General features: G+C 42.8%; 1 protein-coding gene and 1 pseudogene across 1 annotated transcript in view; both read right to left on the bottom strand.

Moving 5' to 3' along the window:
* Positions 1 to 25566, bottom strand: part of SASH1 (SAM and SH3 domain containing 1) — a 180441-nt gene that overhangs the window by 57324 nt on the left and 97551 nt on the right. The window contains exons 5-8 of the mRNA XM_087425207.1: positions 16271 to 16311; positions 12783 to 12869; positions 10326 to 10438; positions 2643 to 2744 (exon numbers count right to left, since the gene is read on the bottom strand). Of these exons, the coding sequence (XP_087281333.1) occupies positions 2643 to 2744; positions 10326 to 10438; positions 12783 to 12869; positions 16271 to 16311 (343 nt within the window). The remainder of the gene's footprint in view (positions 1 to 2642; positions 2745 to 10325; positions 10439 to 12782; positions 12870 to 16270; positions 16312 to 25566) is intronic.
* On the bottom strand, positions 2751 to 9912 carry LOC147912269 (lanosterol 14-alpha demethylase pseudogene; annotated as a pseudogene).

Genomic DNA, 25566 nt, shown 5'->3' with positions numbered 1-25566 from the left:
AAAATTAAGAAAACAATTTTATTTACAATAGCATCAAAAAGAATAAAATATTTAGGAATAAACTTAACCAAAGAGGCAAGGCTTGCACACTGAAAACTACAAAACATTGCTGAAAGAAATTAAAGACATAAATAAAAGGAAAGATACCCTGTGTTCATGGATTGGAAGACTTCATATTAATAAGATGACAATACGACCCAAATTGATCTACAGATCCAATGCAATCCCTATCAAGATCCCATGGCATTTTTTGCAGAAATAGAAAAACCCATCCTAAAATTCATATGAAATCTCAAATAGGAAATAGCCAAAACGATCTGAAAAAGAATCAAGTTGGAAGGCTCCACTTTCTAATTTCAAAACTTACTACAAACCTATGTTACTCAAAACAGTAAGACACTAGCAAAAGTACAGACATATATAAACCAGCGAAATAAAAGAGAGCCCAGAAATAAACCCTCACGTATATGGTCAATTAGTTTTCAAAAAGGTTGCCAAATAGATGTTAGCTCAGAGCCGGTCTTCCTCAGCAAAAAGAGGAGGATTAGCATGGATGTTAGCTCAGGGCTGATCTTCCTCACAAAAATAAATAAATAAATAAATAAAAATAAAAAATAAATAAAATAAAATAAAAAGGTTGCCAAGACCATTCAATAAAGAAAGGACAGTCTTTTCAACAAACGGTTCTCGGAAAACTGAATATCTACCTGCAAAAGAATGAAACTGGACCCTTACATCATATCACATGCAAACATTAACTTAAAATGGGTCAAAGACTTAAACTTAAGAGCAAAAACTATAAAACTCTTGAAAACATAGGAGAAAATCTTCATGACATTGGATTTGGCAATGATTTCATGGATATGATATCAAAAACATAGGCAACAAAAGAAAATATAAATTGGACTCAAAAATTAAAAATTTTTGTGCACCAAAAGGACACCATCAAGAGAATGAAAAGGCAACCCATAGAATGGGGGAAAACATTTACAAATCATATATCTGATAAGTGATTAATATCCAGAATATATAAAGACGTCCTACAACTCAACAACCAAACATAAAACAACCCAATTCAAGAATGGGCAAAGAACTTGAGAAGACATTTCTCCAAAGAAATACAAATGGTCAATAAGCACATGAAAAGCTGCTCACCGTCTTAGTCATTAGGGAAATGCAAACCAAAACCACAATGAGATACCATTTGACACTCATTAGGATGACCATTATCAAAAGAAGGAAAAATAGTGGGGCTGGCCCGGTGGCGCAAGCAGTTAAGTGTGCACGCTCCACTTTGGCAGCCTGGGGGGCTCGGGTTCGGATCCTGGGCGTGCACCAACGCGCTGCTTGTCACACCATGCTGTGACGGTGTCCCATATAAAGTAGAGGAAGATGGGCACAGAAGTTAGCTCAGGACCAATCTTCCTTGGCAAAAAACAGGAGGACCTGCATAGGATGTTAGCTTGGGGCTGATCTCCCTCACACACACACACACAAAAAAAAGGAAAAATAGGGGCTGGTGGCATAGTGGTTAAGTTTGCATACATCGCTTCGACGGCCCGGGGTTTGCGGGTTTGGATCCTGGGCGCGGACCTATACACCACTTATCAAGCCATACTGTGGCAGGCGTCCCACACATAAAGTAGAGGAAGGTGGGCATGGATGTTAGCCCAGGGCCAATCTTTCTCAGCACAAAGAGGAGGACTGGCAAGAGATGTTAGCTCAGGGCTAATCTTCCTCACCAAAAAAAGAAAAAAAAGAAGGAAAAATAACAAGTGTTGGTGAAGAAGTAGAGAAATTGGAACCTTCATACATTGCTGTCAGAATGTAAAATTGTGCAGCCACTGTGGAAAACAGTATGGTGGCTCCTCAAAAAGTTAAAAATAGAATTACTATATGATCTAAAATTTCCACCCATAGGTATATACCCAAAAGCAATGACATCAGGGACTCAAACAGATATTTGTATACCAAAGTTCATAGCAGCATTGTTCACAATAGCCAAAAGGTAGAAACACCCAAGTGTCTATCAACCAACAAATGGATAAACAAAATGTGGTATATACATATAGTGGAATATTATTCAGCCATAAAAAGGAAGGATGTTCTAGTGTATAGTGCAACATGGATGAAGCTTGGCAACATTGTGCTAAGTGAAATAAACCAGATACAGACAGACAAATATCATATGATTCCACTTATGTGAGGTACCTAGACCAGGCAAATTCAGAGACAGAAAGTAGAATGATGGTTGCCAGGGGCTGACGGAAGTTATATCTCCTTTGAGAATGAGGAGTTATTATTTAATGGTTATGGAATTTATTTTGGATGATGAAAAAGTTCTGAAAGTGGGTTGTAGTGATAGTTGCACAGCAACGGGAATGTACTTCTAATGTGAATGCTTATAACGGTAAATTTTAAGTTAACTTTACCAGATTAAAAAAAAACAATCAGCATGAATAGCACTATTCTGGCTGTAAATGGGTCTATGAGGTAAAGAAAACTGAGTAACATGTAAGAAAACACTTCTTTTCGGATCCACATGGGAGCTGGGAGTTTCGAAAAGAAATCACAAGGCTGAATTGTATAGGGTCTCCCTTTTTGGTAGAGGCAGTGAAGATGCTCAGAGAGGGCAAACTTACGTTGCAGTTTGATGAGGCATCGAATGCGGGGTAAGAGCCATCTGGCCAGTCCGCGGGGTCCAGGGCGGCTGACTGCCGGTGCTGGGCCTCATACTCCTTGAGCTGCAACAATTAGAAACGGAAGGCTGAAATGGAGATAACGGCCACTGCTGTCTACCGAGCAGCGGAAGAGAACGCTTTGGGCACCTCCTCACGCTGGTGTTGGTGACTAAGTGCCAGCCAAAGACGAGGTGGCAAAACCGAAAGGAAGACACACCCCTTGCCCTATGGGTTTTCATCTAAATCAAACCGACAGACGCAATGGACTCTGTATTCTGTGTTCCAAAAGGAAACTTGATTTTCTCACTTTGACATCCTCCAACATCAAAACTCATCTTGCTCCGTTCAATTATTACTTTGAAAACAGAAATTGTTTGTAGTTTGGCCTCTGAATTCCCTCTCCGTACATTCCCTTTGTAGAAGACACCATGTGGTAGACCACAGACATTTTAGTAAAACAGGCGGAAGCCTGAAACTGATTTTTAAAAATCACTTGCTTTTCTTGCTCTGCACTGCTTCAAGTTACCAGTTCAACGTTATCACCTAACAAACGTTATGGGATTTATTGGGGATGCTTGTGGATCAGAGGAAAATAACAAAATATCTAGAATATGTTCAGAGACATTTAAAGGAGGGGTTTAGAAACCAGGTTTCTACTTTTTGAAAAACGCAGAAAGATAAGTGAAATATTTCAGAACATTAGCAAATTTAACCTAGCAGAATTAGATGAAGGATCTTTCCAAATGGGAAACGTGAGAAGTTCCAGGTGTGTTTTCATAAAACACAGAAACTTAACTCTGCTACATAATCAATTAGATTGCATTAAAATTCTATCATAAAGCAGTTTTTAGATGTGAATTTAAGACGTTCATCAAATCCTCTTCCATGAACCAAGCCACTAAAAAACAAATGATCTGACCTGACGGCCCAGGGCATAGCGTCAGGTCTGCCCTCAACCACCAGAGCTATGTGGATGTGGCAAAGATACCAGGCTGACAACATCCCTCTAGGAAAAAGCAACTTCCCTAAGCATTATTTCTACTATGAAATTCTTTTCTGTGCATAAATGTGATGGGAGATGGACTGAGGGGAGGCAAATGATGATTAACCGGTAAGAACTTGGCTGCAGAACCTAAGACCAGCTAGGATCCCTTGGGCAAACTGCATAACCCCCCTGTGCTTCAGTTCCCCCACCTGGAAAAGGGGAGTGACAATAAATCCACCTCACAGGACTGTTACCAGAATTCAGTATGATAACGCAGCAAAGCTCTAAACACACTGTACCTATGCGATAGAATTTTGATGATAATATTATTACCGTCACCCTTGTGGTTTCAGATAAACGAGAGCTCAAAGTTCACATCACCTCCAGGTACTGGAACTTTTGTTATTAGGGGCACTAATACCATTTTGGTCATTCTAGTACACTAGGGACATGAGTATTCTAATCTTTACAGTACTTTTAAGTTACGTATTAGAATGCTTTTTCCTTCCAGATATACTGGTTTCTGAAATGCTACACTCTCCCTGCATCATCAGGAGAGCTGCCAGCTGAAAAATGGGGTTCTCATTTGTTTTCTTAGGTCTACGCTCTACTTTTATGCCCAACCTTGGCTGCAACTCCTAGGAGCCACTAAATAAGGTTCATCTTTAATGAAAACAAAACAAAACAAGACAAATTCCTCACTGATCAATCATAAACAGAATTAATATATTTTTTTCTACCTGTCCATTTCAATCATTTATTTTAGGGCCCAAGAGTACATGTGCTGCTTCTGATATAGATTCAAATCTGTGCCCTATCCAAATTTACCCCTTACTTTTTTAATTATCCTAATTCCTATGTGTTTTAGAGATCCTATTACAAAACAGTATCTCTAAATTTTTTTGTTTTTTTTGTGAGGAAGATCAGCCCTGAGCTAACATCCATGCTAATCCTCCTCTTTTTGCTGAGGAAGACCGGCTCTGAGCTAACATCTATTGCCAATCCTTCTCCTTTTTTTTTTTTCCCCAAAGCCCCAGTAGATAGTTGTATGTCATAGCTGCACATCCTTCTAGTTGCTGTATGTGGGACGCGGCCTCAGCATGGCCGGAGAAGCGGTGCATCGGTGCGCGCCCAGGATCCGAACCCAGGCCACCAGCAGAGGAGCACGCGCACTTAACCGCTAAGCCACGGGGCCGACCCTAAAATTTTTTAAAGTGCATTTTACAAGGAAAAAAACAACCTGGTTACTATTTACATAATTATGTCTCTACTCTGCTCCTGAAGAGGCTTTGACAAATATAATTTCATGAAGGAAAGACAATTGATTTCATTTGAGAATTTACATATTTTAAAGTAAATTTATAGTTTTAGTTTAATTCCAGAAGTTTTAAAATAATGACATTTTAAAGTGTGTGTGTGTGTGTGTCTGTCTGTCTGTCTGTCTCTCTGTCTCAGGAGGAAACACTCTCTTACATCTTATTTTCCCTAGTCTCATATTTGAAGTCTATGACATGATTCTTAGAAGGATGGCCATCTTTAGTAGATTCATGCTTATTCTCTCTTAAAGACTTTTAGTGAAAGAGATCTAAAATGTTCCCATTTCTACGAGAGCTTATTGTAAAGAACATTTATATTGCATCTAATCTAAATCCCCTCCAGCTGCAATTTCAATTCATTTCCTTTTATTCTGTCCTCAGTAGAGATTAAAACAAAATAAAACAAAACACTCTTCAGTACGTCCTAAAGATGTACTGTTTAATGATCCTTCATATACTAGAGGACAGTGATTAAGTTCTTTTCTGCCTCTTCTCTGAGACAAATCTTTTCTAATTTCACCCCATGGGACCCATTAAAAAAACCCTGAATCACTTTGCTGCTCTCCTATGGACTCTCTCCATCAGCCCCCTCTCGTTGTCCAAATCTCTGTGATTGATACACAATAGCTGATAAAAGGAAATAATTCAATAATATATATAGGTTCCCAGTTCACAAGCGTGTACTCTGGTAGACCAGATGTCCAGACTCCCTCTGCACAACTGCTCACCTATTCCTCAGTTACTGTAGGTATGGGCTCACACCCACACCCTGCTCTGGAGAACTATCCATGTTGACAGGAGCTGTCTCCCCAGAGATGCCTACAAGGCTGCTCCCTCCTCTCCAACCAGTTTTCAGCCTCTTGTTCTCTGGCAGGACCAACTCTACAGTGGAATTCACCTTCTAGAGATCCCCCTCCCTAAGGAATCAGGCTGAGGCCAGCCTTCTCCTGAAGTCAGGTCTCTCTCCAGCTCCTTCCTCTGCCTCTCCTGCTTGCCTCCCTCACTTCAGGTTTCTCCTGAAAGCTATCCTCAACAAATTACGTGCTCAAGAACGCCTGTCTCAGGCTCTGCTTCTAGGGAAACTGACGTTAAGACAGCTGGCATTAAGAAAGTTCACAATGCCAAAACATCAGTCAAGTCAGTGACAAACATCAAGTACTTTTTTTAATCCCTTAAGAACTTTATTTTGGATTTTCACATGGATATGACCTTGTGGAACCAGACACATATTTATCAGATGGATAAATACATAATATTTAGTAATTAGATCAAGTTACATGAGCAGTCTTTAGTTATAATAATTATGTTACTTTTTAGGAAATATAATTACTAAATTATGGTCACAGATCTCTCTCCATTTCCTACAGTGTTTCCAGTTAAAATGGCAAAGGACATAGCTTCTATAACATAGCTCCATTATTGCTGAGTACCGTCATACCAAAACAATACTGTTCTCTTTTATCCAAAAGCTTTAAAAGTGAGTTTATTCCCTACCTTCCCATTCTCACTCACTCACCACAAAAATTACCCAGATAAATGAACAACCTGTGGTTGCCAAGTGTCTCAAGGGCTTTCTATACCTTGCAGAACTAGTCCAAGATTTGAACCTCCTTGCCAAGAGCTATGTATGCTCTTAAGATTAGCACCTGGAAGTTGTATTATGTAGAATATGCCAATTACCTAGACCCCCTTAAACAATTTTTTTGCTCATGAGCTTGACTTCCTTAAAGCATACGTAGTAAGTATCCATCACAAAACCATTAGAAAATGTTGGAAACGTCATTAGATTTGATAAGCTGTTCTGTTAATAAAAGATAAAAATCAGGGGCCGGCCCGGTGGCGCAAGCGGTTAAGTGCGCGCGCTCCGCTGCGGCGGCCCGGGGTTCGCTGGTTCGGATCCCGGGTGCGCACCGACGCACTGCTTGGCAAGCCATGCTGTGGCAGCGTCCCATATAAAGTGGAGGAAGATGGGCACAGATGTTAGCCCAGGGCCGTCTTCCTCAGCAAAAAAAGAGGAGGATTGGCAGATGTTAGCACAGGGCCGATCTCCTCACAAAAAAAAAAAAGATAAAAGTCATAAGTTGAGGGACCGGCCCAGTGGCGTAGCGGTTAAGTTCACGCTCTCCACTCTGGCGGCCCAGGGTTCGCAGGTTCGGATCCTGGGCACGGAGCTATGCACTGCTCATCAAGCCATGCTGTGGTGGCATCTCATATAAAGTAGAGGATGATGGGCATGGATGTTAGCCCAGGGCCAATCTTCCTCAGCAAAAAGAGGAGGACTGGCAACAGATGTTAGCTCAGGGCTAATCTTCCTCACCAAAAAAAAAAAAAAAATCATAAGTTGAGCTGCTGTCTTTTTAAATTACACACTCAAAAAAAAATTAGAGAGCTGTAAACTCCATTCTCTTCAAACGCTTTTGCCACTGCCAGTGGTGTTCCACATACAGTTCCTTGCAGCCTTTTTCATTTTGACCTTTGTATCAATAACTGGGTTTCCAAGGATGTGAATCATGGCTGTATCCTTCACAGAGGGAAAATATCCATCAGTGAGATCAAATTCATCCACACAAAGTAGAGTAGACCAACTTTTCTTCATCTGAACATAGGCAAAATTCTCCCCAATACAAGGATGCAGTGGAGGATGCAACCAGCTCCAGATGGCACATAGGCAAACTTCTCTCCTAGTGCTGGCTTGTCCTGTCAAGACGAAAGCCTAGACATTCTACTCAGGGGTCTTGAAGTCTCTGACTGATAGTGGGAGAAACACACACCTGATGTCCCGGAGGAAGGAGCACCTATCACAGTCCGCAGAGCTGAGGCCATTCCCATCACAGCCATTATAGAAAGTCAAGGTCTCACGGTCTCCTTTATACAGTGATCAAGTAACTTCCGATCTTTGATCTGGTCATGAGTTCAAGGAGACAGATTCCTTTCCACAGACTGTTTTCTGCTCTAAATAACATATTCCTTGAAGTGTTTTATCTCTGGCCAAAAAGCAGCCCGTCAACACACTAGCAGTTGAGGATGTTTGCTGCCCTGCCAAGAACAGACCAACAAGCTTCCCCGCTCCTTCATCATCCGTCAAAGGACGCCCATCCTTGTGTGCAGAATCTAGTAAACTTTGGAGAAGGTCACCATTTTTTTTCTTCTATCTGTTTCCAGATTGCCTTATAGAATATATTCTTGATCTCTTGATGAGCTCTGTCCTTGCGTCTGAAGCTAGGCAAAAAAAGGCAACCAACCTGGCATCTGACAGGGTGGATGGCTAAAACCTCCAATCAAATGTGCCTAAAGTTGTGCCACCTTCTCATGGAGACGCCTTCTGATCTCCTGTCCACCTCAACAATGGCCAGCCGTTAAACTGATGGGCTCAGAAAGAGCTCCACACAAATGTTTCTCTCCCCAACTTCGAAAGTATTCTTTTGCTTCTTTTTCAGTTACAGAAACGTGCTACCTAACAGGGCCTATGTGAAGGCCACTTTTTAATGTTTTCTTCTGCTCCAAGAAAACCGGATTAGGCACATCATACACAACCCTCTTCCCAAACACAGGTGTCAGAAGACTACAGACATTTGCAATCGGATCTTCATTTTTACAAAATGCAGTGCAGCAGCATCGCTCCCCGGAAGGCAAGTCAATGTCTCGCCCCCTCTGGTGAAACTAAATACGGGCCCATATTTCTCACACGCATTTTTCTAGGGATTCAGTTGGATGTTTCCCAAATGCTATGGCATGTTCGAGGAATGCAACCGGAGAGAAAATGTATTTTCTCAGCTGGTAGCCAGGAGGGGTGGCTGAAGGCACAGTGGAGCAGTTAGATCAGGCTGAGGGTGAAGGTGCAAGCTAGGTGATCAGCAGCACAGACAGGAGAATGCCACTTGTCACCTGCTCCACCACTGCCCCGGTACCCCCGTGGTCCACCAGAGATGCTGGAGGCCAAGATCACCTCCACTCCTCCAAATCGACAGAGCAACAGAAGTTGGCAGATGCACGTCTGGAGGTGGCCCCTGACCCTAAGATCTCCTACTAAACCCAGTCCCACCTCCCTCCCCTCAAGAGCTTTTTTTTTTTTTTTTTTTTTTGCAACATTGTCTCGGCAACAAATTAAACTTTTAGAGTCAGGTATATACTAAATTAAGTTCAGTATGCTTGTCAACCTTTCAAGGTTTCAGATCTTCAAGATTCTACTTGATGCTCAAGTCATAACTAATGCAATGGTTCCTTAGTGACTTGAAAGTTTTCATTAGTTTCTAAACCTGCCTAATTTATGACTTGTCTACACAGTGCCGAACCAACGGTTCAAAGTGAAAATCCAAAATCAATCAGTCAGTTTGTTAGGTGACAACGAAGCAGGAAATCTCTGAATAATCGCTATTTCACGATCATAAATGCTACTTCAGTGTCCTAAAGATTTATTAGGGTTCTTTTAATGCCTAATTTAACTTAAAGCAAAAAGTATGATATAATAAACTGTAATTAATATCTACTTAGAAGTGAAAGTAAGAAAAATTTTACAGTACACCTAAAGCTTAACCTTTAGATTATTCAAAGTTTAGTTTGTGAAGACATTTATAGAACTGATGTTTATAATGTTTGTTAAGATATTTAATTTTTCTTTGGTTTTTCTTTAATAATTCTTTATCATTGATTACATTCTTCTCAATCTTTGCACAAGGCTTGTAAATTCTGCAATGGCATCCAGAGCATCCTTTTCCTTATTGAAGTGGTCCACAGCTCAAAAATATTTGCCCTGCATTCACCCATGTATCCACTGAATATGGAAATTTTACTTCACAGTGTGGAATGCTTGTATCAAGTAAATAGAATGGAATAAATATTTTATGTGACAACAAGGGTATCTGATGACGACCGAAATATCACCCAAATACTATTTTAAATAATATATTCCTATACCCCTTGATGCCCCCATCTTAGTCTGCTGGAGCTGCTGTAACAGGATACCAGAGACTGGGAAATTCCTCATAGTTCTGGAGGCTTGGAAATCTGAGATCAATGGTGCTGGCAGAGTTAGTGCCTGGCGAGGGCCACTTCCCAGTTCACAGATGGCCATCTTCTCACTGTGTCCTCACATGGCAGAAGGGGCAAGGGAGCTCTCTGGGGTCTCTTTTAAAGGTCACTCATCCTATTCATCAGGGTTCTGCCCTCATGACCTAATCACCTCTCAAAGCCCCACATCCAAATAACATCATATTGGGCACTAGGATTTAACATATGAATCTGGGCGGGGGTACACTAACATCCAGTCTATAACAGCCCCCAACCATTTTTAAACATAAGGAGGTCAAGTCCTTACAAATGCAAACCAAGCATCTGCACTCTTACCCTAGCGAGAGCTTCTTCAATGGTGATCATCTTCTCCTTGACCATCATCATCAGCTGAATCCGTTCCTCATCACTCATGGTTATCTCGCTTGCAACATAACCCACATCTTCTCCTAGAGATTGAAGACGAAGAACATCAGGAGAGAAAACAAGAAAGATAAAACAGAATGCCAATCTTGAAATTGTCATCTAGGGCTAGAGAAGGATGCTACTCAGGGGCACTGTCTGGCGTCGTGCATTACTGATGGGGTAAGAGGAGCAGTAATGGGATGCTTTTTAGGAAGCCAATGGACCCGTCTTATTGAGAAACAGGCTCCAGGAACATATGGATGTTACCAAAGAAACAAATCCTTCCAAATGATCCAAGCTTTTGTGATGGAGGGTCTAGAGGAGTTTTGGAAGAAAGTTGATGGGGAGTTTGGAGTTAGAGGTCAGGCAGAGACCTAATGTAAAGACCCAGCTTGAGCAGACAAGCATAACAAGGCTCCTCTGGCTGAGGGTTCTCTGTGTCCTTCCACTTGAAATATGAACGAGAAGAAAATATTTCTGCAGAGGAGTGGGAGGGAACCCTCTGCCGTGACAGAGAAAGGCAACATTACAGAGTCAGCTGCGGAACAAACCTACAGCCTGGTGCAACCTAGATTCCTACTATGTTATTCGACTGTTGTGCCTCAGAGGATGAGCACAAGTAAATAAAATCACAGGTGTGAAGCCTTTAGAGCTCACTGGAAGGAAGGTACTATATATGTACATATCTGAAAGTACCATTGTCATAAATGTTTCCAAACTGTGAGTGGACCTCAACTTCCAACTTAGAATAGCAGAGGAAAAGAGAATTCCGCTATTAGGATCCTTTGAAAGTGTTTTCCTACCAACCAAACAGATCGTTGTCGCCTCTAATATATATGAGCCCCGTTAGGTTGTGTGTCTGTGGGCAGCCTGTGGGCTGTGAAGGCCTTTGGTCAGTGAAAGTGGGCTGTGATTCGCACACTGGGAATAAGCCCTCATTCCAGCCCCTCATCTTTCTCCTTCTGCCCTGTCTTCCCCATACATGCCTTACTAGCTGCAGTGTCATTAGGATGCTCAGCTGTGGCTTCATCGGCCCTTGGCGTGAGAGGGCAAGAGTCTGGCTGCAGACTTGCAGGAACACATTTCAGTCAGGACCTACCTTAGGATTCATGTTCCCCTGTGTTTCCCTACCTCATTTCCATTTTGTAATCCATCAGTCCAGAAATACCACTCAAGTTCCTTGGCCACACATCTCCTTGTAGGGGAAGAATAATAGTGTGTGCTGGATGAGGGAGAAGCCTGCAGCTTCGATTCATTGTACCATCTGTGTCACCTCCAGTGGTGCAGAGGGTGATGGGGGTGGGGGGGAACGGTGGTTGGGTTTTTTAAAAAAGTCCACGTGATCTGGTCACCTGTTGGCTTCCTCCCTCTATCCCTCCATTCCTTTCTCTCTCTCTCTTTCTCCTTTTCTCTCCCTCCACGTAAGCCTTTCTTAGAAGGTTTGTTTTGAATCACAAGTGATCCTGGGTGTGTACCAAGAGGAAAAACTGGGAACGTTTACAAATAACTCCTTCAAAGCAGGACAACTTAACAACATTACCCCACTGAGCGTTGCTGAGGAACCCAGGCGTGCTCCTGGTGTATCTATTGCCGTGTCCACTTTTCTCATTTCCGTGTGTATGAGTAGCTGGAGAAGCATTTTGAACCGGGCAGGACACTCAGATTTCGTGAAAGAAATCCAGTAGTGTCACTGACGAGCGACAAAAAACTTTCCTCTAATGATAACCTGATTCAGCCCGACTGGAATCTGGAAGCAGCCCTGTTTCCACTCCTTCTCTGAATGCCGAGGAAGCATAAATTGTATAACTGAGCCTCAAAGGGCTGACATATTTACTTACTATATAAACAACAACAAAAGACAGGGCCAAGGGTAGGGCGAGACTCCCTCCACAAAGCAGCTGGGCAGATTCCCATGATGTCAGACCGTTAGACAGAGTTTCCAAGGCCGACAACCCCATCCCTGCCCTGCCACAGAGAAGCATCAGAAGTTCCGAAGATCGCAAAGGCCCCGAGTGGCAGTGTAGCAGGGAGGGTCCAAAACGAACAAACACCAAACCTTCCCAGACCCTTTTAGGTTAGATCTTGTTGAGTAAAGATCTTCCTGAGGCTGGGGTGACTGAGAAACCTAAAGGTTCGGTCTTTGCTGTCGCATCTAGGAAATGAAAGGCCTGCCAACTTTTCCCAGTTTGTTTTATTTGACTTAAAAAAAAAAACACCCCACTGGGACAAAGTCTTAAAGGAGCGCTAGGAACGTCAGAAAAGTTGAGCACTTTATGGGCACGTGCAATGAGTTACTCTAACTTGCAGCACCCACTTAAGTGAGCAGCACAGGCTTCTTCGTATTTTTGAGCCAAAAGGACCTACGGTCTGCCAGCCGTGTGACAGTACCTTTTGAAGTCTGTCTCATTATTCCTTTCTGGTTCTTTCGGAAGTTCTGCCAGAAGTACTTATTTTTCTTCTTCCAATCTCCTTTTCCTTTAAAAAAAAAAAAAAAAAAGGCACAAGCCATAAATTCATTAATAACAAAAGTAGCCTCTTCCTTATAATTCAAAGCTTGTAAAAATACTTTGATTTCACAGGAAGACAGTTTCTCTCTTTCAGTTTGTGAAAGACTTGGAGATGCCTATAGAGTTGTTTAAAAGAAATGCAAATTTCCTAGTAGCAAGAAATGGTGCAGGAGGGGGAAGATGAGAAATAAAGAAACATCAAAAAGGCAGACAAAACATGTATTCTTATATTCACTTTGATGTTTGTTTAACTAGTATTTCTAATTCTGCCTTGTCTTGTGGGATATTTTCTCCCCTTTGGTCTCAGCCACAATTATTTCAACTAAGCCACAAATAGGATACTTTCAAAAGTTCACTTTGTTTTGTTGTTCTTCCTGTTGTTGGTCTACCCTCGATTTATTTCTGTTATCCCAGATTTATGAAGAGCACAGGATGGTTGGCATGTCCTGTGCACAGCGGTCACAGAGCTGGTTCCACATGTCTGTGGGGTTGACCCACCCTGTTTCTCGCAGGTGTGGAGTTTGCATGGGCCTAGCTATAGCACCATCCCCACCTCTCTGGCATTCAGGCACCTGGTGACCTGCCTATCACTCACTCAGGGCACAATGACAAGAAAAGCAGCCTGCTATCTTGCTGTGACATCTCCCAACTGGGTCCCCCTCCTGCCTCCCATCCTCCCCAGACTGTTCTGGGTGACTTTCAAGTGGAAACAAACTCCCTGCCATAGCTAGACATTTTTAATGTCTGGCAGGGTTCTGATCATCAATAACATGTAATACCTTTTAAAAAGCAAAGGGAAAGGAAGAGAGCACATAACGTGAAAGGATAGCGTAGTCCTTTATTCCTGAAAAATAAAATGAGGGAGCGGCAGCGATATCTGCTCTCGCGCAGATGTGGCACACCCAAAGCCGTGGTGTCTGGTTGCTGCACAGCCCCTGCAAACAGGTCCCAGCAGAGAGATGCACTCTTGGTTTCCACAGTCTAGACGGGTGGTGCCAGGCGATGGTGCATGAAGCAGGCATGTGGGAACCCGTCCACAGTGCCCCCAGGCTAGAGAGGGCACATTTGTCAAAACAGGATGCCCTCATTTAAGTTCTGACAACCCCCAAAGCTACGGGAATGAAACCAGAGCCGGCCAGCCTGAGACTGCCCATATACTCAGAATCTCGAAGGCGCCTGCTGCCTTTGGGCTAAACTGCAGCGAATATCAGCCAGGAAAGGTTCAAGCAGAAGCAGGATTATGACTAACTCAACCCTTCTCTCGGGCAATCAGGGAACAGAATGTATTTCTTTGACTGTAAGCTGTACTCACTCCTCCCATGTTAATGTTTCTGAAATGGAGGTGCAGCTTAGAAAACAAATAGTAACATTTATTCAGCACTTGCTATATCCAGACACTTTGCTCTCTAACGTTATATCTCATTTAATACTCATAATGAACATATGATGTATTCTTTTTATTCTTTTTATTGTAGTAATATTGGTTTATAACATATAAATTTCAAGTGTACATCATTATATTTTGACTTCTGTGTAGACTACATCATGCTCACCACCCAAAGACTAATTACAATCCATCACCACACACGTGCCTAATCATCCCTTTCGCCTTCTTCGCTCTCCCTTTCCCCTCCAGTAGCCACCAATCCAATCTCTGTCTCTATGTGTTTCTTTGTTGTTGTTTTTATCTTCTATTTATGAGTGAGATCATACAGTATTGACTTTCTCCCTCAGACTTATTTTGCTTAGCATAATACTCTCAAGGTCCATCCATGTTGTCACAAATGGCCAGATTCGTCATTTCTTATGGCTGAGTAGTATTCCATTGTGTATAGAGACCACATCTTCTTTATCCATTTGTCCCTTAATAGCCAACTAGGTTGCTTCCAAGTCTTGGCTATTGTGAATAATGCTGCAGTGAACATAGGGGTGCATGTATCTTTACGCATTCATATTTTTATGTTCTTTGGATAAATACTCAGCAGTGATACATATGATGTATTCTCATTCCCATTTAGTGGATGAGAAAATCGAGGCTTAGAAAGGCAAGTGACTTGCTCAAGGTCGTAACTACTAAGTTAGTAGATTCAAATCCAAATCCAAATGCCTGATTTGAGCTCTTATGCTCCTAATCACGATGACTTTGCCAGGCTCCCTCTGACCCAAACAGAGAAGATGTTGCTCAATCAAGAGTGGATTTTATAATCAAGGAAATATAAAATATATAACACCTTAATGGCGAGGATGTGGAGAAAAGGGAACCCTCATTCACTGCTGGTGGGAAGGCAAACTCGTACAGCCACTATGGAAAACAGTATGGAGATTCCTCAAAAAATTAAAAATAGAAATACCTTATGATCCAGCTATTCCACTATTGGGTATTTATCCAAAGAACATGAAAACAGTAATTCAAAAAGATACATGCACCCCTAGGTTCATGGCTGCATTATTCACAATAGCCAAGATGTGGAAGCAACCCAAGTGTCCATCAACAGATGAACGGATAAAGAAGATGTGGTATATACATATATATATATACACACACAAGGGAACACTACTCAGCCATTAAAAAACAAAAAAATTGTGCCATTTCTGGCAAAATAGATGGACCTTGAGGGTATTATGCTAAGCGAAATAAGTCAGACAGAGAAAGACAAACATTGTATGATTTCACCTATATGTGGAAGATAAACAAATACATAGATAAGGAGAACAGATTATTCATTACCAGAGAAGGGCATGGGGGAGGGAGAAAGGGGTAAAGGGGCACATATGTATGATGATGGATAAAAACTGGACTATTGGTGGTGAACGTGATACAGTCTATACAAAAACTGATCTATAGTGATGTACACCTGAAATTTACAGAATGTTGTAAGCCAATATGACCTCAATAATTTAATATATATGAATATTATATTTAAAATTACATTATATATATAAGGGACGTGACCAGGGATAGGCTCAGGATTTTTACGGTAGCATCATTTCTCTGTGATAGAGAGAAAACTGAAAACACTTAAATGTCCAGCAAAGAAGAGACTGGTTGATTAAATTATGGCACATCCAATATGGTGGGATAATATGCAGGCTTAAGAATTTTACTGTAAAGAATACTCAGTCATAGAGGAAAATGCTCAGGACATATTCAACTGAAAAAAATTATAATACGTAGAATATGATCCAAATTATGTTTTCACACAAATACAGAAAAAAAAGAGAGGAAAGTTGTACATCAAACTCTTAACAGTGTTTATTGCTGGGTGGAAGGATTCTTGGTGGTTCTTGTATTTTTACACATTTATGGGTTCTATAAAGTAGTAAAAGAAAATAATTTTAAATAGTTAAAATAAGAGGAGTGGTACTAACCTACAGAGCCATCTTCCGAGTTTGACTTATGAAGAGGGTTCCTAGAAAAGAAAAACAAGTCTGATTACCCGGGGGCCTTGCCTTCACTTGAGAACTGAAACTAGTCTGACCCCTAACTAGTCTGACCCAGCATCAATACTACTTGGCAGAGCCAATATTTAGAGGATATTTACCAATGGCCTTCTCTAGCCATCTGCCGCCTTTCTAGAAACACACTGGTGTGCCCTTGGTCAACATTTATTAAGGACTCACTCTGGGGTAAGATCTGTATTAAACGGAGGGAATGGACTTCACTGGGTGATCCATGAAGGACCTTCCATTTCTGTGAACGATTAACTACACGTTACGTGACTGCCATTGAGAAGTCTCTTGGGTAAGTGGGAAAGAGAAGGCAAATAATATTGAAAATACAGACCCAGCACCACAAATGCCACTCGGGCCAGCAGACTGAGTTATCGGTCAGCTCTAGGAAAAATAAGAGGGGCCTCCAAGCAACACGAGGTTCCCCCCAAACAGAGGGGCAGCCAGGATGTAGCTCCTCCAGTCGGTGGCTGACAGTTGGCAAGTGCACTGTCCACTTTGCTAGATCTTCCAATGTTCAAAGAGAAGCCAGAAACCTGCCTTTTTTTATGAGAGTGCCACATTTTTAAGTGATGGCAAATAATTCAATGTTTTTAAAAATGTATCCAAGTCAATCAATACATGTCTAGGCACCAGATTCAGCCCACACCCTACCCTACTCTGGCTGCCAGTTTGTGACTGCCGATACAGATGAACCCGAATAACCTGAAATGTGAACACAGCCCCAAACCAGTTCAGTAAGCATTTCTCCAGAAAATACATAGACAGACACCAACTCAAGTAACAAGGCAAGGAAACCAAAGAAAGTTAAAATTGGTTTTCTCAAGGAGGGAAGGGTAGAGCGTGGAGCATAATCATTCATTAGGTGGGTCCAGAGCCTAGAGCGCAAGTTCAGTGTCCTTGGGATGCTGTCAAGGAAAAGCAGGAAGAAGAGACCGCAGCAGAAGAGAAGCACGGACACTCGGGGGTTACACCTGAATCTTCACTACAAGGTCCTCTGCCAAGGAGGATGGAGGCACCTGGCAGAACCCTCTTTAGTGTGAGAACGCATGGGAAGACAGAGGTGGGAGGCCAGAACTGAATTACACTGAAAACATCAGAGGAAGAGAAACAGAACACCCGAGCCACTGAACAGTGATGTTCTGCCTACCTCGCAGGGAAAAAGGACCTCTAGAACTTAAGGTGACCAGAGAGAAGGGGAAGGGGCTTTCCCTCACGCAGAGCCCCCTCTGACAAGCCACCTCTCTCCATGACGGCTGCACTGATGTTAGCAGACCCCTGGCTGCCATTTGAGACTAGAAGGCCCACCTCATACGCAGCGTCACACCCCAAGTCCGAGAGAAGAGAAGTGTTTTTGACCAGCACGACAATCTGACAGACCACTAGTGTCATGAGGGGACAGAGAAGGAGCTAAGAACAGGACACAGGGGAGATGTCTCAGTTGCTGAGGACAAGAGGTAGGTCTTCAGTCTGGTTATTTCCCCTTCCCACGATGCTGTGAACACAGAAAATGGAAGGAAAGCCACCTCATCGTCAAATGTAGCCAAGGTGTAGCTTCTAGGATCAGTTCTCCTCCCGGGAAAGGATGAGGATGAGGACGCAGAGGATGAGCAGGAGCAGCCGCAGCACATGCAAGGTGCTCGGGGCCACGGAAGTACGGGCAAAGCAAAATGGCAGCAGACAGCAGCCCGGAGAGTGGGCTAGTTGGCTGGGGATCAAGGTAGAAAATCTTTCAACAATAATATTTCAGCTAAGGTTTGGATTCTTAAATTTTGTTTTTTAAATTGTACTCTGCTGCATTTTCAGCTCACAGCCATGGTAATAAGCATCAGTCTACGATACTTCTACTGGCCATGATCTACGAGCCCAGTCACCAGGCTTTCTGCAGATGATCCACTCACAGCAAAGGAAGCGCCACGTTTATTTTTAAACTCGCTCTAAAGACGGGGAAAGTCTTGACCTAATTGCTAAGGACCAAATATCCCAAATATTACTAACTCTTGATAAATTACTTAACTATGGAAGAAACTAAAAAGATGTATGTGAACTTTTACTCTTTCTAAAAGAAATATTTTCATGGGAAAACAGTCTAAAGAAACATGACTTTTTCTTTAGTCCTCTGCTGATTTAGAATAATACATCTTATCAAGTTGTAAGGGGTTTTACCGATCATTTAATCCAATCCCAGTTTTACAGGAAACTATGGTGTCCAGAAGTTACAGAAGGGGCCCAAGGTTCCACAGCTGGTTAGAGACCAACCAAGAGCTAGACCAGGCACCCCGGACCACTGGCCCCACTGTATTTTCAATATATGTCTGCCTCTCCCTATCTGGGTAAAACTGTGTCAATCCTATTCTTGAAAAATTCGAAGCCTCATTTCAATTTTTCCAACCCATTTTTCATTCATTCTGCCAAATGGGAATGTCTAATACCATAAAAATACTCTAGAACCCACACTGCAGAAAAAGGTAAATTCTCGCGATTACACGGTTATCACAGAATATAATTGTATTTTCCTCTATAAAATGCTGGCTTACAACTTTTTCATTATTTCTTTTCTACTCTCTTCATATGATCACACATTTGGAATAATTAAGCCTCAGATTTGCACTGTCGAGCTTTTGATTACATAAGAGGTGCACGTCCTCGCCATCGCTTGCACTTCCCGAGGTCGCCAGCAGATGGCACTGTAGCTTCTTTATTCACCTTGCTGTGGCCAGTGGGGATTTTCGCTTTAAAATTTCACCAGTTCACAATCTAGACACTGGCCCAAAAATAGCAAGCCAGTGTTTCATAGGCAGGAGGCTCCCCAACTCATCAACGTACAAAGGGGGAAAATGACACCGCATGAAGTTTAATTTGGAGGCAGGGAACTGTCTCTGCCAACAGAGAAGCTGGCAGGACAGCGATGCGAAATGCCGTCTCCCTTCTCCTGGAGATTGATTATAAAACTCATCCAGCAGGAGCAAAAATCAATGATGTAACCAAATTCCAAATGTGGACGGCAGCAGGTGGAAGGGGTCATTTTTACTGATCTCCTCGTGAAGGAAATTAATGCTCAGAAGTCACGTCCAAAGAGGCCTCCCGGTGACACGGCCAGACGCCGCGGGCCTGAAGTCAGCAGAGCTGGAAGGAGGCCTGTCAGCCCTTTTCCATCCACCACTTTTGTTGTCAACAGGGTAAAGAGGACGGGAACTTCCGCACGGATTTCGATGACTAGGAAGCAATAATTAACATTCTGCTGCACTTTGAAAATCTAAGCATTTGATAATCATCAAGCTTCACATTTAAAGTCTCTGAACTCAATCTTACTAAGTACCTTTTCATCAAGCACCACTACTATTAGACCCCAAAACTGCTTAAGTGTCAATATTTTTCTTCAAGATCCCTAAACAACTTTAGCCCTCCCTGAAGGCCAAATGCACTTATGAAAATTCATAAGGAATTTGTAAATTAGATCAAAACACCAGTTGAAGGGACAACATCCCCAGGACTTAACTAACTCCTTCCGCCCTTCCTCAGTCTTTAGCAAATTCTTTGTGAAATTGCTTCGTTCTTTCATTTTTACCCATTCGTTCATTCATTCTTTCTTCCATTCAGTAAATATTTCTTCAGCCCCCATTCTGAGTCCGGCACCCTCCGGGGCGCTCAGAAGACAGTGGTGAACACGAGGGGTAAGATCCCTCTCTTGGAGCTTGGAGGCGGGAGGAGAGAAGCTTGGCGGGGAGCAGATCCAGAACTGGGGAGAATTTCAGACGACACGGACAGAGAAGGCCTCTCTGAAGAGGTGACAGTTGAGCAGAGACGTCAACGATGAGCTGGCATGGCACGCACTCCCCCCAACGAGGAATTCTGGGTGGGGAAAGGACAGAGGAGGGAAGTAGGAGGTCTGAGCTGGTCACGTCAGGTTTGACGTGCTTACTGAACATCCCTGTGGAGATGCGAAGGAGAGAGCTGGACGCGTGCGAGTCCAGGGGAGTCGGGGAGGCCCCGAGATAAGAACCTGGAAGTCACTCGCATATTTAAAGCTAGGAGACCAACTGAAGGCAATCAAGAGGAGCTGGATGAAGGCTGAGCTCAGGGACAATCCAATTTGTGGATTGAAGATGAAGATGAAGCAGGCAATGGACTTAGGAGCAGTGGTCAGCGGGAGAAGGAAAACCAGGAGAGTACGCTTTTACCTTTTGGGCTAGAATAATATGAAAATCGATTTTACACAAATTACACTGGTGCCTCAAACACCATACAGGGTAAATTCTCAGTTGCTCTATTTTCTTTTCTTCTGAGTTTACTGCGTCACAGCTGAGATGCTCATAAGACCACAGGGAAAGAGAAACTAACAGGTCCAAATGAAATCCTTTACGTTCGTATGGAACTCCACCTTGCCCAAGGACACAGAGCTAGGCAGGGACATCACAGAGTTTAGAAGGCACATCTCGGACTCTGAGTCCAATGCCTCGTCCACTTCACCACACTGTTTCTCATTTACCTAAGAGAAATTCATATGACGTTACACACTGGCCTCGTTCTTGAGTAAGTTACTGGAGTGATACTCAGAAGAGCTTGTGAAGACGGGGCATTGTTTTCAACACCAAATCCGAACATGGTCTCTGGGTTTATCAGAACTAAGTATTTCAGAAACATTTCTCAGGAGTTGGTTGTGTTGCTGCTGCATGATCCTCTTGTCTGCTTGTCAAAGGAAAGGGGGCCTCATAATTTGGCTGAAACTCATTTTTCTTCTTATGTCTATTTATAAACGAATAGTCCAAGGTACCGCCAGGCAAAGACAACTCTATCTCGTCGTTACACACTTCGTCTGGCAACCGGAAAAGCAGAAGGAATGCCCAAGCATAAAGGAATTCCTAAAACAGACTTCGTGTCCTTGTTTTGATGGACGGTCCAGAAACTTCATTACAACCAAACAAAACAATAAGAAAATATAAAACCTGACTTCTAAGAAAGGAACATGTGTTATATGTTACTGGAAAACCTATACTTAAGAGATTTTTAAGCTTCCTTTATCTTGAGTCTCCGGAAATACACTTCTCCATGAGTTTCTTTCCTGCTAAATTTTGAGTCAGGGCCTTTGCTGTGTCTGGGTCTTTTCCTGCATCATCCCAGGCCCGCCAAGGCAGTCCCCTAAGCTCCAGCGTTTTCTTCAAGATGCAGAAAACGGACCGAGACATCTGGGCTACTGAATTGTACGTGCACAGGGGAAAGAAGACAGTAAAGGGTTGGGGGCTTTTCAGTTGTTACATTTTCTTTTTCTTGACGCCTTTCTAAATATAACTACTGATATTCACGCTTTGCATATCTAGTGACAAATTATGTTGTGTAAAATAGGTAATTCTTTAATTTGATATTTCTTAATATCCTTTGGGTATGAAAGGTATTTTTCATCACAAGAGCTTATGTCCTCTATTTAATAGAAATTAATATGAAACAAAATTCTGTTCCCACTATGTACAGTCTGCCGTAAAAATTCCAGGGTCACCCCTGCCCCAGCCACAGGGCCAGGACGAGGAGGAGGCACCAGAGACACAGCAGGTCCACAGAGGGGGAGATGCTCACTCTCACAGCATAGGGCAGGTGCAGAGAGCGAGCACCACCTTCAATTCTGTGCCCTCCGCGCCTCTCTGGCTTTACCTTAGATGGTCCCCTCCCAGCCAAGAGCAGCTGGATTTCACACCCACGAGAGAATTTAGCTTGCAAACTCACTGGCCGGGATTGAAAGCAATTCTACTGCCAAAAATCTGGCGTATTGTTCGAATTCCCTGAATATTCAGTATCAATGACAACGTTGGTGACATTTTGTCACTCTGGTCAAAACACTCCCCATACGGGCTTTTTCTTTCATTTCACAGTCTATTCCCAGCTGGTACTTTCTGGCTTTTTGTTACAAGGTCACCTTCATAAATGATCAAGGCAGGTGTCTGACGCACTGAATCCGAGGCCAGGGCTTGTGACAGCACAGCCACCAATCTAAGCCCTGCTTTCTTTTCTGTGTGAAGTGGTGACGATAAGAACCGTGCCTTCCTTGATGGGTTGTTAGGAGAATTACATGAGACCATGAATGCACAGCTTAGCACACTGCCTGGCACTCCAGTTCCCAATAGATGTGACCTCTGGAACTACCTCCCAGAGCAGCCCCAAAAAGGTGCATGTTCTTGGTCTCTGCACTGGACTCCACCATCCTCATTCCCCCAAGCATTGCCCCACTGCGCACCCCTACTCCAGACTCCAGCAGTTTCTAAATCTCCAAGGTTCCTCCGTTTTATTTTTTTAACATTAACGTCCCTCAGATAATTTGGATGGACATAATAATTCCTCTTCTTCTTCTCAATCACACTTTGTACAAGCAATTCATGTTTTTCTCAGAGTTTTAAAAAAACCCACAGTGATTGAACATGATGTCAACAGCTCTTTATCCATTTTTTTTAGCATAATGTTATTCCCATTGGCTTAGATCCTATTGTCTTCCTTAAGGAGTAAGAACGACACCAATTTAGCTTATTGCATATAACAGCGTATACTAAATAATTTTTTGTGGACATTGAGTAGCTTTTCAATACAGACGCTTATCATGGGCAAGGGTTTGGGTCCACCAATCGTGTAATATTAACTCTCCAAAAGAAATGGCAACTAAGTGTGGATAGTGTCTCAAAAGAAGATTACCATCCAATCTTTAATTCCGATTTGAAGAGGAACACCTACCACACAAATCAAATTCTCACACTTGAAAAACGCTGAAAAGACATTTAAAAAGTTAGAAATTTCCAGACATGAAAATTTTTTTTGGCCCACCCCTCTTTTATATTATCTTTGGTTTACAACAGCCATCAGAATCACTGTATGTGAGCCTATTCCTTCCAGGCAAGATGTCTCAAAAGGAGTCTCGTATTCAGAAACACACAGAGAGAAAGATACAGCCAATCTAAGTATGCAGCTTTACTTCTAATGACAACCATTTTTGTCATCCTTCAATCCCTGCTAATTATACTAGGTACATGGAAGACCCAGGTACTTAAACGTGATCTTCTCTGCGCCAATCAAGCCTATCTCCTTTTTTTTTTTTTTACATTAACTTCCCTCAAATAGTTAGGATTGACACAGTGATTCCTGTTTCACTTTCTCAATTACACTTTACAAAAGCAATCCATGTTTTTCTTAGAATTAAAAAAACACACACCAATCACTGATGATGACGTCAACGCAGAGACGGACGGGCAGACGCACGTGAACGACATTATCTCAAATGTCTCCTAAGGCCCGCTCCCCGGGAAGCCGCCAAGCACAATGGCTCACAATGCGGGTTCTGGACTCCGTCCACCAGTGCTCAAAGCCCAGCTCCACCACTTACTAACTCGTGACTCTGGACAAGTCACTTAGTCCCGCCGAATCCCAGTTTCCGGCTATGCAAAATGGAGACAATAATATTATGATCACGTAGGTTTTCTATAGGTTTCAGTGAATTATGACTTATCGGGTATTTATAACATGCATGCACACGCTAAGCTACAACAAAAAGAGAGCAGTTACGATTGCTGGCTTTTCTTTCAACCAGCTCCTATGGAGTCCAGCCTCTCTTAGTCCTTCTCAAAACGCACTTCAGTTTCCCAACGTGGAAGGGGTTGGTCCTCTGGCACCTCGGGGGTGGCCAACAAGCTCGCCAGGCCAAGAACAGGCTCCACCCCTGTTGAATCTGAAAATCCTTCACAAAGGTGCACTGAAAGACATTTGTGTCCTTTTATTCACCAACTGGTCACTTGTACCGAAAGTTGACGAGGCAGAAGTAGAAGAGTTTCATGCCTGAAAAGGCAGCCAAAAGCCATCTCTCCACAGCAGAGGCCCCTGGCCTGGTCGTGTCGGGGCCACAGTTCACTCAGGCCAGGACTACAAAGTGCGGAAGTGCAGAGCCGAACGTGCCCGGACTCAGCGAGAATCAAATCTGGGGTGGCGGACAACCATCCTCCGACGTTTCCAAAAGCCCCTCAGTGTTCTTGTCTCTTCCATGTGGGCCATATTATTCTCATCTGCGGCCTCTGCGAGTCTGAACTAAGTTGATACAACTTGCTGCGCGGATGCTCATGCGTCACCCGAAAGCAACGGCTCACATCTCAGCTCTGAGAAGTGATAAACGCCTTCCCAATTCCTTCAGATTTGGTAACTCATCTTCAGAATATCCCCATAACATACTAGAGAGTAGATAACATTATTTTGTATGTAGGTCCATAGAAAAAGGCATCAGTAACTGATCAGTCTCAAATAAAAACAACCAACGATGATCTCGTTGGGTAGACATGAGGAAGCCCCGTACAACTTGATGAGGAACATGCACACGTGGTTTACAATAACTGTGCAGATTATATTGACACGCTGCAAGACGAATGGCTGAGTGAGTAGTTACAGCAGGCAAGGCCAGTCGACTCCCATTTCAACACCCAGGCTCATCTTCTTTCCTACTAAAAGCACCCTGATTTTGTTTGGGTGGCAGTGTACCCCGTTAAAACACTCCCTTCCCCATATACCCTTACAGCACGCAGAAGCCAGGTGTCAGCCTCTGCCCGAGAAGATACAACTAGAATTGACAGCAGGGTGTTTCTGGGAAAGCTGCTGTTTTCATAATGAAAAGGACTGACTCAATTTCATGTGTTTTTTGCCCTTTGCCCTTCCCCTTGGATCCTGCCTGAAACATGGAGACAATGCCCCAACATTTGTCACTTTATCAGAAGGAGGAAAGTCACATACCGAGAATGGTGTGGAGAGGAAATAATTCCTCGGGCAGCTGTGCCAGCCTGGGAATATCTACCTCCAGACTCCTCGCTACATGAAAAAAAAATGCCCCCATTTGCCTCAACACTGCAGCAGTCAGGTTTCAGTTACATGAGACTAAATATAATCCTAACAGATTCAGTGGTTAAGAAGTAAAAAGGACCAACTTCTATAAAGCTTTGGTCTGGGTTTACCAAGTACTTTCATATATATCTCATCGTATTTCAGGCTTACAGGGCCCCTGAAAAGAACTAGCCCCATTATACAGATGAAGAGACTGGGGCCTAGAGTGTTCATGGAAGTGACCTGTCCAATTCTAAGTCACAGAGCTGGGGCTTAAACTCATCTCTTCTGACACCCAGACTAATGTTCTTCCCACTAAAACACCAGATTCGTGAAGGCAAGAGCCTTACTGAAGTCACAGGGCCAGCACAATCCTGTGA

This window comes from Ceratotherium simum, chromosome 38 (assembly GCF_057802395.1).
Source record: "Ceratotherium simum simum isolate JZ-2026a chromosome 38, ASM5780239v1, whole genome shotgun sequence".
Lineage (NCBI taxonomy): Eukaryota > Metazoa > Chordata > Mammalia > Perissodactyla > Rhinocerotidae > Ceratotherium > Ceratotherium simum.
This window is presented reverse-complemented; position numbering and strand designations above follow the sequence as displayed.